Here is a 16,519-nt window from a genome sequence, read left to right on the forward strand (position 1 = left end):
CTAATGATTTTAGTCCGCTGGCAAAATTGAGCAAAACATTGAATTTAAACGCTTTAAGTCAATGCAGCTGTAGCAGTTTGTGAATAAAATAAAATTTTTAAAGTGCAGAAAACTATTTGCTGTTGTAGACAGAAAATACTCTTCACTGGCCAACTGGTGAAACGTCTTCGAACTAAGGTAAGGCTTGGGGTAAGTGCCCCCGAGCTCTCACACACACACACACACACAAAGATGCAAGCCAAACAGAGCTGTAAAAACAAAAACAAATGCGTTATTTTTTGCATTGCTACAACAAATGGCACACACATACACATATATGTATATATGTGAACATGTATACAAACAGATGCACACATTGATGCAGCCTTCACCTAAATAGTGCATCTATTGATTTTTTGCATATGCATTTGCATTGCCAAGCGGCATACTTGCAATATTTTCGCCTTGGCATTTCAATTCATGTGAGCCTTTGTGTGTGTGTGCCTGTGTTTGTTTTTTGAACTCCTGTGTTAATAGCCAGACAGCAACAGCTGTCCTGTCCTGTTCTGTTACTCTTACTCCCCCCTATCTTTCTCTCTCTCACACTCCCTTTTATGGCTTGCTCTAAAAAAAACTAATTTGTCTTCTTTTTACACACTGTTCTCAATAAAATTAATAAAAATGAAGCTAAACATGATGAAGTTGTACATGTGAATAGTACGCACATTATATATAGATTGTTATATAATAATTTTTTTATTGTATTATATAATTCGCAGCTGCGGTGCAGTGTATGTTTAGTCGGCTCGAGTATTTTGTGTTGACTTTGCACTTAGCCACGTGTAATTTTTGGCATTTGCATAGCTGCACGTACTTACAACACACACCGCTACTTGCGACTAATAGCGTCTCTTTGCTTGCAGATGAAACAACGCGCTGCAGCAAATAGCAACAACAACTCGTTTACCAGCGACAACAGCAATAACAGCAGCAGCAATATTAACAATAACACCAGCTTCGGGCAGCAACAGCAGCAGCAGCAATTGCAGGCATCGACAACAGCTCAGAAACAGCAAAAACAGCTGTCAAAATCATCGCAAATTGTAACGGAGTGGGATGACGGCATTATCTTTGATGTGGATGATCCGGACTTTTGCTCCGGACCCCCGGCAGTCATTATTGACAAGTTGACAACAGCCACAAATAGCTGCGCTGCTGCGTTAAGGAATTTAAATTTTATTGGTAAGCTTGATTCAATTATGATTATCAGCAGCAAACCATCAATTGTTCAAATCTTCCTTATTATATAATATTTATGTATGTATGTATGATTGCCCTCATTCCATATTCATTGTCAAATAACAGCATCAATTTATATTTTCAAAAGTTTATCAGTTGAAGAAGTTCAAATTTAATATCCTAATCATATAAAAAATATGTATAAATGATATAAATATGTACATCATTTGTATCCCCTATTTTCAATAGTGTATCAGTTGATTAACTGCAACTGTTAAACATCTACTAACTAAAAATAGAAGCAATATGTACTTAATCATATATTCCTGTTGGAATGAATTGCCATGCAAATAATAAATTAAGTTATTTATAGATACAGCAGGAATATCATAAAGATGTTATGCAAACAGACTAATATTAGCAGACGTTGATAATTGGAACGTGTTGGCTATTCGACTTATTTATAGTCTAGACGAGCCGAGCTCTGCCTACCTATGATTCTATAAATATTTACGATCGTCCAATCGGCCATTCTACTGATAGAATAACAGGCCTCAAACTCGGACTGGAAACTTTTTTATTCGCAATGTTTGTCATTGCGAAGACGGCGCTGACTGGCAGTTAGTAATGTGTTATCAGCTGCGTTATTTTCCAATCGCTCGCTAATTAACAGGTGCGTGGGCGTGGCCCAGTAAACACACGTACGTACGTCAACGTATGGCAGACATATATATATATATTTATATATATAGTATATGTATAATCATATTGCGTCCCTGTGCTCTTTGTGCGACCCACTTGCAATTTTTATTTTTTTTGTACATACAGATGATTGAGCGGAAACAGGCGCACACTTTTATTAACATCAATTGGCAGCGATAGTTAGCTTTATCGCTCAAATGGGTCGCCCCGCCATAAAATATATAATTCCAAATGCTGGGCCATCAATTTATATTAGATCACTTTGTTTCTGAATGCAACTGTAATCGATAATGATATAATCGATGTCTGCTTATTTTTAGCTCAAGTTTCTAAAATTATAAAGAAATCGATTAAATGGAGTGGCAAAGGAATGAATTGCTTTACAAATGAAATCCATCAAAATGTGTTTGTCATGATGATCAAGATCTTAAGTCACAGCTTGTCACTCGCTAAATATCGATTGCAAATGTAGTTCCCTTTTGAAAGTCATACAAACTGGCGAAATAGTTATAATTCCTCGAAGTTGTGCCAATTTATATTGGATCACTTTGTATCGAAATAAAATAATCGATGTCTGCTTATTTTTAGCTTCAGTTTCTAAATTTAAAACCGACATCAATCATATGAGAAAATAATGAATTGCTTTATAATGACATCCATTACTGATCAGAAGTAGTTGTCATTTCTGGAAATAATATTAATTTCTGATCGTCCACTATTTATATGTATATGTTTATGCGGTCGGAACTGACTGCCTTAAAGTGTTACGCATTTCTAATTCGCTTTATAAAAAAATGCTACACCCACTGAGCATCCGTCAAATTATGTGAATGGGGCCTTTACCGGCGCTGAAAAACATGTTGTGTGCTAATTGTTGTGTCTGCCTTTGGGTTTATCTGCGATCTGATTAACCATATAAACAAAGCGTGCGTCTGCTTTATTCACACGTTTCTGATGTCGCATTAGATTTATGAAAGACACGCGTTTCTCATGTGACTTGTTCCACCAAACGTTGACGACTCTATCAGCAGTAGTTGCTCTCCTGTGCCCTGGTCACCCGTAGAAATTGTGCAAACTTTTAGCACATTTGTTTTTTTTTTTTTTGTTTAAACGCGCAATTGCGTGTGTTACTGCAAAGTCCATTGTTTGTTATTTTATTTTAGTTTAATTTAAGTCGACACGTGTAAATCGTTTAGGAAACTTACAAGCCGGCAATTGGACTAATCGGCCACGTTGTTCTTGCGTGTCAAAAGCTGACAGCTGAACAGGAAAGTAAAGGGAAATTGCTTACAATATAGCAATATGTTTTCGAATCTGGTTTGTTGCTGTTTATAAGGCACAAAGTTTACAGAAAACTATACAAATAAATAAACATTTAATATTAACATAACCCTCAACCCCAAAAAAGAAAAAGAGAATCAAATTATAATTCATTTGGAAATTTTGCAGCGATATCAGAGCACATCTGAGTCAAAATAAATACGGTCTTGAATGTTATTGAAATAATTATTATCGCATCTACACTATAAATATTTAGATAGGATTTAACGTGTATTACTTAACCCTTAGCTAGAGGTTATTGCATAAGCCTTGAGAAACAGAAGTCTTACGATTGTTTGCCTTAGAGTCAGATTTCAAATAAGTAGGAAAGCGACTCGTGCCACTATATCTTTATAATATTATATGTGCATATAATATAACTTTTATCGTCAGTTCGTTAAAACACATGTAATAAACATTGAACAGAATGCTATCATACATTTCCAAGTATTTCGTATAAAGAGAGGCTTTGCACTTCTATTGAAATCTGGTGTATTGGTTTAGACTTAAGATTCTATAAATGAGCACTTTAATGTTTTAGCAATGAGTCAACGATTTGGTGCTCTTATGCTGGTCTTTCCCAATGTAATTACCTTATCTTTATAATTAGACTCGTCCCTTATCGTATACATTGCGTGATCATGATTTGCATTTTATCTTTGCACTCTCACTAATTAATGAATCACTTGAATCACAGACACAACAACAACATTTGCTTACAGAATATCACTCACTTACATCATTAGTCTGTCTACGATTTGCTCGATGATCGGCGACAGACATTGACCTCCCCCCACTCCATCGTTATTGCCGTCTCGATTGTCATTCGTTAAAAAACTGCACAGAACTGCACTTGGTGCCAAAGTTTTTATTCCCATGAGTTTTTTTCCTCCCCATTTTTTTTTTTTTTGCTGTTTGTTTGCTTACATAAAATTTTGCTTATTAAAACGACAAACGTAATGACAAATTTTAAAAATAAAATCGTTTTCAATTTCGCACTACTACCCCGCAGCCAGCCCGCCTCTCTGCCTCCCACTTATCCCTTGCTCCTTCGTGGTGTGTCTGGTTGATTGTGCATGCGAAATTGTTTCGCCGTTTTTTTTTAATGTTTTTTATGTTCCCATGCTCATTATAGACAAAAGCAAATTGTATGCCACGCGCAGACTATTTATACCCCATGTTTGAGGCAGACGCAGCATATACATTATAAGGAATTAATATGTTACATTCAGAGTTACCTAAGAATCCAGATCTAATCAGTTTTAACAGACAACTACTACGGAAGGAAATAACCGGAAAAAACCAGGTAGTGCTTAACAATTTCTTTATTTACTTTATATTATTATTATTATTATACTTTCGCATTTTGCTTTCAAGTAATTCAGCGAAAAAATGTAGTGTTAAATACAAATAAATATTTTTCCGCTCAGACACATCATATTTGTATTTGATAGTAACAGATTTGTTTGGGAAAATATACGGTGTTATTAATTTGCACTCGATATTCATTTCAATTACGAATATTATGTATTTGCATTTGGATATCAACTGAATAACAATCGGATAAAATCGAATACTTAACAAGTAAATATCAAATAGCTAAGCATAAGCTGTCAAATGTTTATGTTTTTTCCATGGCAGATTGCATAGTTATTTATTTACTTTAACAACTGGCAATGACCAGTTCACAAGTGGAATGTAGTGTAAAATTGTTTAACTGAATCACCAAGTATGGTATATGGTATGGATTAGTCATATATACCTGCAGTGCTTTTAATAGATAGACTCTTTGAAATTTTTTATCTGATTATTTACAATGCGCATATTCATTTATTTTTTTATTTTTTTTGCCCACATCTCATTTCATGCACACGTAACTTAATTGGCTTACATAAGTGTACTGAGAACTCCAAACCGATTCTACTGTAAACCACTAAGTTATTCAAAAATCTACACCTTGAGCTGTACTTAAAACTTGGCTACTGGGTAACGTTTAGTTAAGCATTGTTGCCCGCCGTGTTTTTAGATTATTTTTTTTTTTTTTTGCTCAAATTTGGTTTATTGAAATGTTGCCGACATCATCATCACACAAAGTATATGACACGAAGGGGGGCAACAGCCTCGCCCGCTGTCTCAGTCTCGGCTCAGGCCGTCCCGACTTGACTTCTGTGTTGTTATTATTGTTGTTGTGGTTATTACTTTGAAGTAGCTGATAAGCTGTCATGTCCACGCGTCGCCTCACATTCAAAAAAAAAAATAATAATAATACAAATAAAATAAATTTTTTTGAATTTGCAATTCGATGATTGAGTTTGACCTTTTTGTCGCCTGTTTCATACGTATATATATATACATATGTATATATAATGGGAGGATAGGTGGCATGATGCGCTTTTGATTCGTAATACAAATTGGCGCCAGTTGAGAGGCTGTCTGTCTGTCTCAAAGCTCTAACCGATTCGTTTGGCTGACAGCTGGTAAAAACCTCAACGTTGGTGTTACTTGAGCCGCCGCTGATTTGGCTGCCTTCTAATGCCTCGGACGTCGAGTGTCAGTGGAACGTGCGCAAATGTGGTTCATATGAAACCACTTGGCATTCACAGTGGCTCAGGGCTGGGACACAGTTTAAACTGCAGGTCAGTCAACAACGCATTCTTTACAATATAGTATATTATATATATATATACATATATATATATATATATATATATATATATATATATATATGCTACATGTATACAATACTATATGCTACATATTGATTTCCATTTAAATTGCGCTTCATTCATTCATTTCATTGCAGCGCTTCATTGTTTTATCAATTTACAATTTTAACACACACACACTGACTGTATCGTGTGACGAGCAATGAGAAACGACTACGACCATTATTTAGTAGCAATCGGTTTAAACTGGAAACTTAACTCACAGCTCAGTCAGTTCTCCCTCTTTCCCTTCGTGCCTCTCTTTCTCTCATTGTCTCTCTCTCTCTCTCACTCGCACTCTGTGTGTATAAGCGATTCGTGCGACGCAAATCTAACACAAATGCCAGCGGAAAGATGCTCATCATCAAGTTGCTTTCATGACGACGTCAGCCAGTTAAAATGTTTTTAAAGAATAATAAAAGAAAACGTCAACTAAATAGTCGGTCAGACCACTTGAGTTGCCCAGAGAGGCATACTTGCCATATATTTACATACTATATATACATATAGGTTGAGAAGTATCCATTAGCAGTTGAAACCATCCTTAGCTAAATCTATTCGGACTAAACTGAATTGTGTCGCGTGTAATTAGCATATAAATTAAGTGTTAATTCAAACTAAACTGTTAATTGCACTGTTTACCCAATTTTAAGCTAGAGTTGACCGACTGCATTATAGGGATTTTTTCTTTTGTTTTTCTACGACTTATCACGCTATACTAGCGTGTTGACTAACAAATAAATCAATCAAATATAAGATATGAATATTTAATTTGACATTGCTTGCAAATTATAGTTGGTAAGCGAAAGACAAACCTCCAAGTTTCAAAAATTAAAAAACCATAGGAGTTCTCAAAGAGTTAGGAACATAATAAATTTCATATTTAATGAAAATAAAGAAAAAACAACTGTCTTAGGCCTCAGACGCCAAAGATTACATACTCCAATAGACTGGCGATATATATATATATATAAATAGATAACCTTAAGACTAAAGGACTGATTTTTAGAAACAGACAGGCAGAAAAACGGTTGAGTATATATTCTTGATCAGCATCACTGTCTATATATGTTCAACTCGTTAAATTCAAATTGTATTTACATCAGCTATTAACCTCTATAAGGTGTTGGGGGCTCCCTAGGTGGGGGCCTGTTCCACTTTTTTATTGGGATTTTTTATTTACTGATCGATTAGCGACTTCTGATGCAAATGTAAGTCAGATTTACGTACTTGACGTGGACTTTTGACGTTCGCCTGTTGGGCAATTCCTTCTGAACATTGTAAACGAAGTACAATTATATTATAACAACTACAATCAGTTAAATATATATTTATAAACACACAGATTGACATATATATACATACATATACGTACATGACGCAATTCTCAACGAGTATTTTTATAACAATTTCCAAGAATAATAATATTATTATTTGTGTGGATGCTGCAATGGATATGGCGATACATATGCACATAAATATGTGTTGTATATGAAGCCTACCTGCCTGCCTATATTCCAACTGACCTCCCGTCTATTGTAATATGAATAGCGTTGCAAATTGAGTTAGGGTGCTGCAAATTAGCTTCAATAATAGTTGAAATGTGTTTGAATCACAGCAGGAATGTTTTCTAGAATCATCTCTTATAAATACGCCCCTGTCAATTCTTAAATAAAAACAAAAATCGAAAATAATAAACACGATTTGCAATAACAAACAATAATTCAAAATATAAAAGTAATATTCTGTGCGAATCAATCAAGTACATTTGTATTTTATTTATATATTATTATGATTACAATATAATTGATGCAGTACACAGTAAACACTTTCCTTAATAAACAACTGCCTTACAATCTGTTCTTTTGTTTATATTTAATTATTTATTACAGTACATTAATTGATGAAGTATAAAGTAAAAACTTTCCCTAATAAACAAGTGTGTTACCCACCCAAATTCCTTTGGTTTACCGGCTGTATTCCAACTGGTATGCACTCCAACCTTATCAATCAATAAAATATCGATTATGCTGGCTATAAAGATAAGGCATTGGCCTTTGTCGTTTCTCACATTGCAATTTTTATAGCCCCTGATGTGGAAAGCTACACATACATTATAAATTTAATGATGTTGACTTAACGGATTTTCTTAACAGTGTGTCAAAACCACCTTGCATTTGCTTGCCAATTTTCTAGTATGTTAATATCATAGTTCAAGTTTTGAGCTAGTTTCATTAACTATAAAAAACAATCTTTACGTTTTAATTTGAAATGATTAAGCCGAAATTCTCCCAACTTGTGGAATTTCTCACTCTCTGCAGATCATTCTGTGAATGCATGCAAATTTAATAAGCGGAATTTTTGCAAAATGCAAATTGTATTCGAGTAGAACGGAACGATATCGAGAAAAGTTCTCATTCCTGTCGGTTATTTATAATTCGCACACTTCTAATTGCCATTGTCAACAGCTGTGCAATTCTTCACCCATCTATCTGTCAACTCGTGTGCTAAAAGCTAATTTTTATTTGTTTTTCATTTTTGATCGAACGGCGGCTTTCCTCAATAGAAGAGCGTGCTTAGTTAGAGGCACAATACACTTGGGCTAACTACGTTTGAGATATTTTTTCCCATTAATTATATAAACAATTGTTAAAACATTCTGTTTGCATAAATCTATCAGCGAGGAAACCCCGCAAAATGTTTATATATATATATATATATATTATAAAACTCGTTTCGATTTGTGTTGAACTCATTAACATGTGATTGACGCCGTTAACCCGGAATTTCTTAGTTGGATATTGTTAACTAGAATTCTGTTTCATTCTCCGTAATCATCGTGAATCATCCAATTTTGAGTTCATGATCAAAACAATGCATTCGAAATCTGTCTTCTTCTTGTTTGTGACATATAAATATTATTATTTCTTTTGCATTTTGCTTTTTTGGGGCGTAGTTTTGTTTGCTTTTGTTTTTCCCGGCTTTTGCGCATTGACGTCAACGGCATTTGTATATTTAGCTGGGTACATTTGGTGCTAGTCAGATCCCAGCTCATAACATCCAGCCAACCAACAAACCAATACACATATGTAAATATGTATTTATTTATTTACACAAATCGCACAACAATTGAAAGGCACTAGCAGGCGCAGCTTTGTTGGCATAGCTGCGTATCTGAAGCAAATGAAATAAAAGGCGAATTGCTTCAACTGATGCAGATGACTTAAAGAGGAAGCGCATGTCTTCAAGCCGCACTTGTTCATGTGCCCAGCGAGGGTGGCTCTTTGAATAATGAGATCTTTATTGCTATATTGGCAGACTTTAGTTTTATGTATATATATATATATATATCTATACTTATGTATATTTGAGGTCAAATACAAGTTTATAAATTGATGGTCGGTTATTGAACTCTCAGCTTTGATTTCTATCATTGACAGTCTTGCCTTCGTCGCGGGATATTTATTCAGAGTGGGAGAGAGAGTCATAAACTCTTTTTGTAATTAATCATTCTCGTAGATCAATTTCAAAGGCCATTCTTAGCTTAAGTTCAAGTTTGGTTTTCAATTTCTCGATTGCTTTCAATGAATGCATACCAGGGATGCTAGTTGCAATAACCCTGAATGCAGGCACTCCTTGAACTACCTGTGCATACATCATGCATGTTTCTGTTTCAAGCAGTTAACTCAAATGTGTACCAGAAATACACAACAAATACGAGCAGAGTGCACTTCAACATTTTTTTTAAAAGGTTTGCAAAAATAAATATTTAAATATTATTTGGTTTGGTTTGTTATATATTTCCATTTGTCTGTGGCTTATTGGTTCATATTAATATCGCTCACGTTGTCTGACGCAATGTTTTGAATGAGTTCGGAGGTGTTTCAAGTAATTGCCTCGCGACCTTCTCAGATGACAATGGTCCCTTCCCACAAAATAATAATAACAAAAAAAAAAAAGAGAAAAAAAATCACAAATGAAACTGCGTCGCATTCAAAGTTGAATGTCAGTCGAAAAGTGGGCCGGAGCACAAATGAACTATGGAAATAAGATGATGATCACGATCATGATCATGATCATGATAATCATGAGTATCGTCTCGCCTTTCTAAATAAAGATCAATTGTTTAGAATACGAATGCATGTATAAATGTGTGTGTTTCTATGAGAGTCTGTTTATAGTTTTTAGTTGGACGTTGGCTTTGTCGTCGTTGCTGAATTGCATTATTTTTGGCGAGGGTCAATTTTAAGTTGATCTGACTGCTCCGTTTTTCTTTTTCGTAGACCTAGCGAAATTTGAGCTCTGGCTGGCGCGACGCGCGACTTATGTAGTGCAAAAAAATAAAATAAATAAAGAAAAAAAGATTAAAAAACAGCAACAAAAAAATAAACAATTCCTATTAACATGCGAATATTTTTTAGTTGCTTTGCAGCACTTGCGCTGGCAATTTCCATTACAGTTGCGGTACCTCTAGAGCACCCTATATATATTTATATATCTGTATATATGTACATATATTTAGATCGCATTTAGACTTTGAAATTGTACCGTTACAGGTGTTTTAGATTTCATGCTATAGTTGCTATAGTGCCATGCGTCGATAAGATTACGAACTCGTTTTTAGATAAGCATTTAGGATAAACAGTTCCAGTTAAGTCATAAAGGGCAGGTCATGTAATTTATGTGCCTCTTATCCAACTTGAGGATCTCTCTCTCTCTCTCCCCCTATCGCTTTCACGTGCCTGCAATTCTCGTCCCTGGACTACCTGTCACAAGCAAAAAAAACATGATTTGTTATTCAAATGAAAGGCTGTCGTTGCTGACGGTGGTTGCCGCGTGGTGTTGTTTTTTTTTGTCTGTATTGACTTGTCCAAATTACCTACGTCAACAACCCCTCGAGTTTACATTTAGTCAATGTACTAGACCTGTTCGACGCAGCGTATACGTATTACACTCTCAATATATATGTACATATATATTTGTATTTGTATCTGTCAATATTGTTTTGTATTGCCTTGTATATTTAACCGTTAAACGAGCGGGAGTTCGTTCGCTCTCTCTCTCTCTCTCTCTCTCCCTATCGCTCTCTCAATGTCTGCTCACTCAGATAAAGTGCGCTGACTGATAGCAAAGAGAAAGAGAGAGAGAGACAGGAAAAAGTGATATTTTCTTTTAATGCTTATCATAAGGCATGGCCTGTTGCCAACTACATAAATACTCGCATATAGCTGGCGAATTTGGCCAGCATCAACTGAATGAGTTTTTGGCATTAACTTTGATTTACCCTATGCCGTAGGCAGTTGCTGCTTGTCAATGTATTGGTGCTGGTGCTGTTAAAATTTCGAGCTGACAAGTTCGTTAGCTTTGCTTTGTCATCCCATTCCATATACATGTGCGCGCGATCTTGCTCTCTCTCTCTGTCTCGTACGCGCACTCAGCAACAGGGACTGCAATATCGGTAATATACTCACTCACTCACTGTTTATCATTGCTCGCGCTCACTCTTTGTGTTCGGATTCTCTCGGTGTGTAGCGCACTCGCTCGCACACATTCGCCGATTTTGCTATAAAAGCAACGCGAGCCGAGCGACGACTTCATTTGAGTCAATTTTGTGTTGTCGTGCACGCCACTTGGTCTTTTGGCTTTTAGCTCATCAACTACAGAAAGTTTATTTTGTTACGAATTAACGTTTCTATAAAAAAAAGCCCAACTATAAAAGTGTGCTGCAGCTTCTGTCACAATATTAATGAACATAAACCATTGTGTATATTTAACTGTTGCGAACGTGCTACGCGTGTGAAAAGTTAAACCAATCAAACCATTAATTGCAATTAAATATTTAAAAGCAATTGTCAAAGCAATTTCATTGTTGTCGCTTACGCAAGGCTAACAAAACAAAAAAAAAAAACTATAATACAACAAATCCCAATTTGGCTTATTAATAGCGCATAATAAATTATTTGCGCCGTTAGCAATCAGATATACTGTTGAAACAAAAGCAACCATAACAGCAACAACAACAACCATAAAACAAATTGTAAGTATTTCCGTGCCCACAGTAAACTCAACACTAACAGACAGACAGAGAGACAGGGACAGCAAAACAAAACTTGCATTCTGTTGTGCTGCCTCAGTGTGTATGTGTGTCTGTATGTGTGTGTGTGCGACTGCCCTTCTATAAATAAATCACATCAAACTTAATTAAATGCAACTAGTTGTGAGTTGTGGCTACCGCATTGCATGCTGAGTCTATCTATATATATCTATATACAGAAAATTGGTCTGTATATTAATGTGTATGCTTGAGTGCAAGCGGCGTGTGCAAAAAAAAATTATATTTGAGTTTTGCATAGTTTTATCCCCCATTTGCAATTTGCTATAAAAAAGAAGAAAGAAACATTCAGTTAACATTGGCAGCATTAACATAACATTTACATTAGCAGGCTGTAAAATGGCGTTTCGCTCAACTCCTCGTTGCTGCTGCAGTTTGTCTGGCCTCTGGTCGCAGCTTGAAATTTCGCACATAACGCAAATTTGATTACACTTTGCATCATATGATCAACTAAATATAGACGGGCCGAAGCAGCAACAACAAGAATGACAGCAGCGTATAAGCGTATAATATTATTGCCAAGCAACGCAAACACAGTCATGTGCTGTCGTCGCGCTCGCAGTGTCAAAAATACAAATTTTGCAATGCTGCCAAAATCAGCAAGATTGCGCATCACAATTGACGGTAGACATGTCGCTCGTGCCGACCACATAAGCTATAAATACATTAGCAGTGCAGTATATATACTATATATACATTTACAAGCTTTCATAAATAATTTAGCTGCAAATGTAAAATTACCACCAAAAAAAAAAGAAGGAAAACCATACACATTATACGCACAGATTAAAACTTAAATTTAAATTGGGTTTTAACAGCAAAGTAACCAAAAACAACATTCATTGAGATATGACGCATCGCGTTATACCAACTGTTGTGGCCTTTACAGCCATAGCGGGCCGCTTTTAACCGGATTTTATTGGTTGCCATTCAAATTTTATAACATTTTCTTACTCGGAACGTATTAAAAGCTTTGTGACAAATTGTGTCCCGCATTAGGAGCAGCAGCAGCAACAAAAAAAAACCCATCTCTTCCTGAAGTTATCTTAGCGAAACTATTATTTCTTGTTTTTCGGATTGAAGAAGAATGTCGTCTATTGACATTTTCTATATGTACATGTACTTAAATGTATATTGATCATAAAGCTTGTCATCTTTTTCGTATACAGAAAGGCATCGAGTACAGTTGTGCACGGTTCGTTGCGGTTTTGTCATGCAATTTTATTTTTTTTATTTATTTTTTTGACATTTAAGTGTTTTATAATACCCCCACTCACAAACAGACACACACACACTCGCATACACAACTAGCTTTAATAATAAACTTCCCAATACAAGCTACACAAGCAGCTCGTTTACCTTCGTGCGTTTGTTTACCTGTGTATATTTTTGTTGTACTCTGCCCCTGACATATGGATGCCCCCCCTATATAACCCCCCTTATACTGAACTTTTGTTAATTGTTGTGTTTTTTTTAACATTTTTCTTATTTCTGGTTTTCCATTTGCAGTACCAACAACAACAGCAACAATGTCGAGTGCCAGCGTACATGCCCCCCAAATTGCCGACATTTGCAGTCCATTGGCGTAAGTAGCCGTTTAAGATCTTTATTATAGATATTATATTATATTATACATAAGATATAATAGGTATAGCGACAAGAGTTGGTCAGCCATTTATTTTTAGTTTCAACGTAACTTAACTTCTTTGTTTTTATCGTATTTAAAAAACGAACTGTTTTTAAAGTACCTGCATTGATTCATACAGCTTTCAAACGAAATGTGTGACTTTGGTAATAATTATAATTAAAAGCGTTCAATTCAAGATAACTATAGATACTAATGCTAATCAGTGCTAACACAAAACACAACACAATGAGATACATTCTATCTATGGCCAGATTGCTCATACGCCTTGTGATTCACAACACAAATTAGCTGGAAGCCCCATTTCCGTTTTTTGTTATGTTTTTGAATGACAACAATACCAAATGTGGCCCTGCCCGCTTGCACCTCTCGGCAGCCTTCGATATGTTCGATATATGCGCGAAATTTCGCTGCGTTGTAAACAAAGTCAGGGTCAGTTATGGGGAATTTAATGCTGAGTGTTAACAGTGACTGTAACAGTGACTGTAACAGTGACTGTTAAATGACTCTGATTATGCGTGGCGCCCCATTCATAGTTTTGCAATCTAATCGTGTTCGAAGTGCAGAGAACAACAAGTAGCAACGATAGCACAATTTGGCACAGTCTTTGTTGTCATTAGCAAAATGCCGCATACTGCATTATTGTTGTTGTCCTTATCAGACACAAGGCATCATCCACGTATGTAAAAAAAAAACCCCAACACTCACACACTCTCTCTCTCGCTCTCCATTCTCTGCGCACTCATTAATTGTCACTCTCTTGGTGCTAACAATAAAAGCTGGCGACGATGCGTCGCTCACATGATCAAGCGAAAGCTGCCGTCTGCCGCTTGTGTCACATTTGTTGCTATTGTTATTGTTGTTGTTGCTGCTGCTGCTGTTGTTGTTGTCGTCGTTTGTACAGTCCCGAAACGCTGCTGCCGCTGCCTCTGCCTGTGCCTCTGTCTCTGTCTCTGCCGTCTAGCCGTCACGCTGCTCATTATCATAATCACGCCAATGACAACGACGCACGCCTCGCCCCAATGTCCACCCACCGTGCAAGGTCATGGCATGTGCGGCGTCCAGGTGCGGTTTGGGGGGCTGCACCTTTTATCTGAGCTACTATAAGCTTGCAGCTAGAAGTTGTCTCCGTCGCATTATAATTTTAATGCACCTAAAAAAAAGGGGTACGTGCTCATTAGATCATAATTTATTCAGACTTGCTGTGAATCCCAGACAGCTATAAATGTAGGCCGTTTTGTGTACTTTTTACTTTTAATATAAGCTTCTCAGATGTGTTAAGTCAGAGGAAATAGCTGAAAATTATAATAAATTTAAGTCACACTCTCAGTCTCTTTTGAAATGAAAACAGTTGCTCATCTTTTGCTTTTCTCTTCTGTTCTCTTGCAGTCATCACAACTTGGGTCTGTCTGCCTCGTTGCCCGATTTGGTAGGCAGTCCGTTGGAGATCAGCATGGACAGTGTGCTGACCATTGAGGAGTTGCGTCAGCATCTGGGCTCCTGCTTCACGTGCGGCGTCTCCTGGACCGATGATCATGTCTCACTCGACTGCAGCGAATGCGGTGGCTATAGCCTCGATCGTCCCTGCCCCCTCTGCGATGGACAGTGTGCAGTGCAATGGAAACGTGACTTTGCTATGGTGAGTGTGACACTTGACAATAAGTGGAAACCATTAGCTAATCTGTATTCGCTTTGTTCTTTGCAGTCGCATGCATGTGGCAAGGCACGCTGGTTAGGTGTTTGCCTCAGTTTTCCGGAGGCAATGGCAATGCAGCAAATGCCCGTAGCAGCCACAGCTTCGGCAACATCCTGTGCCGCTGCCGCGGCGAATCAGTTGCGTCTCGCACAGGAACTGTGCTCGCGTCTGGAGCAGCTGTCGACGTCGACTAATAAAATTACGCGCATCTAAAGAAAAAGGCGATCTCTCGCCTTGCAGCGTTTATATACAGTACAGTGTTCCTTTTCAAACAACTGAAGTTTTGGCGCCACCTAAAACACACACAAAAGTATCATCAACATCATCAGCCATGAGCCAACAAACAACAAGTCCACCACATTTTATTTTTAATGCTGCATTAGCTGCTCACTCAAACGCAGAGAGGAGGCGAGAAAGAAAGAGGGAGAGAGAGTGGGAGCGAGTGGGGAATCTCTCACTTCATATTTAAATTTTAGTGCTTAATTAACTAAGGTTTTTTTTTTATAAGTTCTTAGCGTTTTTATTTCTTTTCTTATACGCAAAAAAATGTTAATGTTGTTGTGTATGCGTTGAGTTTTCATAGCTTGTGTTGAATTAGCGTTAAGCAGTTAATTAATTATTTGTTTACACTGTAATTATGGCACCACACACACACATACACGCACACGCACATGGATACACACTCATACACAAACACACAGACACGCGCATACATCAAAAAGAAGAGACTACATTTAGCTTGAGCTCAAATCGAGCTCTGCAGTGATAACGGTGATATTAGCCAGAAAATGAAAAAAACACGAAAAATGTTTTGTAATCAAATAGTGAATTTAATATTTGTAGCTAAAGAGAGAGTCCAACGATCTAAAAATATAATTGTTAACATTTTAGTTGTTTGTTGTTGCTTTTTGCCTCGTGTAAAAACAAAAAAACAATGCCAAATTATTGTGCACAAAAAAAAAGTTAAAAATTTATTAACAATTCGTTGGAAATGCAAAATAATATGAATCTTCCATAGAACGCCTAATGCTCAACACAGAAAACAGCGCAAAATAAACGCACAAGAAAAAAAATAATAAGAAAAAGGAAAAAATATATGCTAAACTAAAGTTTAAAAACAA

At 36.5% G+C, this 16,519-nt stretch overlaps 1 protein-coding gene across 2 annotated transcripts; it reads left to right on the forward strand.

The window, feature by feature from the left end:
* The first annotated feature begins 8 nt into the window (after positions 1-8).
* Positions 9-16,288, forward strand: LOC6562284 (protein pinocchio). Of its 2 annotated transcripts, XM_032736663.2 has the most exons (5): positions 9-177; positions 903-1,221; positions 13,567-13,642; positions 15,092-15,341; positions 15,408-16,288. In XM_032736663.2, the coding sequence occupies exons 2-5, from the start codon at positions 903-905 to the stop codon at positions 15,609-15,611; spliced, it is 849 nt and encodes a 282-aa protein (XP_032592554.1). In that variant the 5' UTR covers positions 9-177; the 3' UTR covers positions 15,612-16,288. The 2 variants fall into 2 exon arrangements, with proteins under 2 accessions (XP_032592554.1, XP_001988449.1); XM_001988413.3 differs by lacking the exons at positions 9-177; positions 903-1,221 and adding an exon at positions 11,617-11,982.
* Positions 16,289-16,519: the final 231 nt, after the last annotated feature.

Source organism: Drosophila grimshawi, unplaced genomic scaffold (genome assembly GCF_018153295.1).
Source record: "Drosophila grimshawi isolate 15287-2541.00 unplaced genomic scaffold, ASM1815329v1 contig_1377, whole genome shotgun sequence".
In the NCBI taxonomy this organism is placed as follows: Eukaryota; Metazoa; Arthropoda; class Insecta; order Diptera; family Drosophilidae; genus Drosophila; species Drosophila grimshawi.

Coding starts and splice junctions, on each gene's coding strand:
- LOC6562284 (XM_032736663.2), top strand. CDS start 903: ATGAAACAACGCGCTGCAGCAAATAGCAACAACAACTCGTTTACCAGC. Junction 1,222..13,566: donor AAGGAATTTAAATTTTATTG/GTAAGCTTGATT, acceptor TTCCATTTGCAG/TACCAACAACAACAGCAACA. Junction 15,342..15,407: donor GGAAACGTGACTTTGCTATG/GTGAGTGTGACA, acceptor TGTTCTTTGCAG/TCGCATGCATGTGGCAAGGC.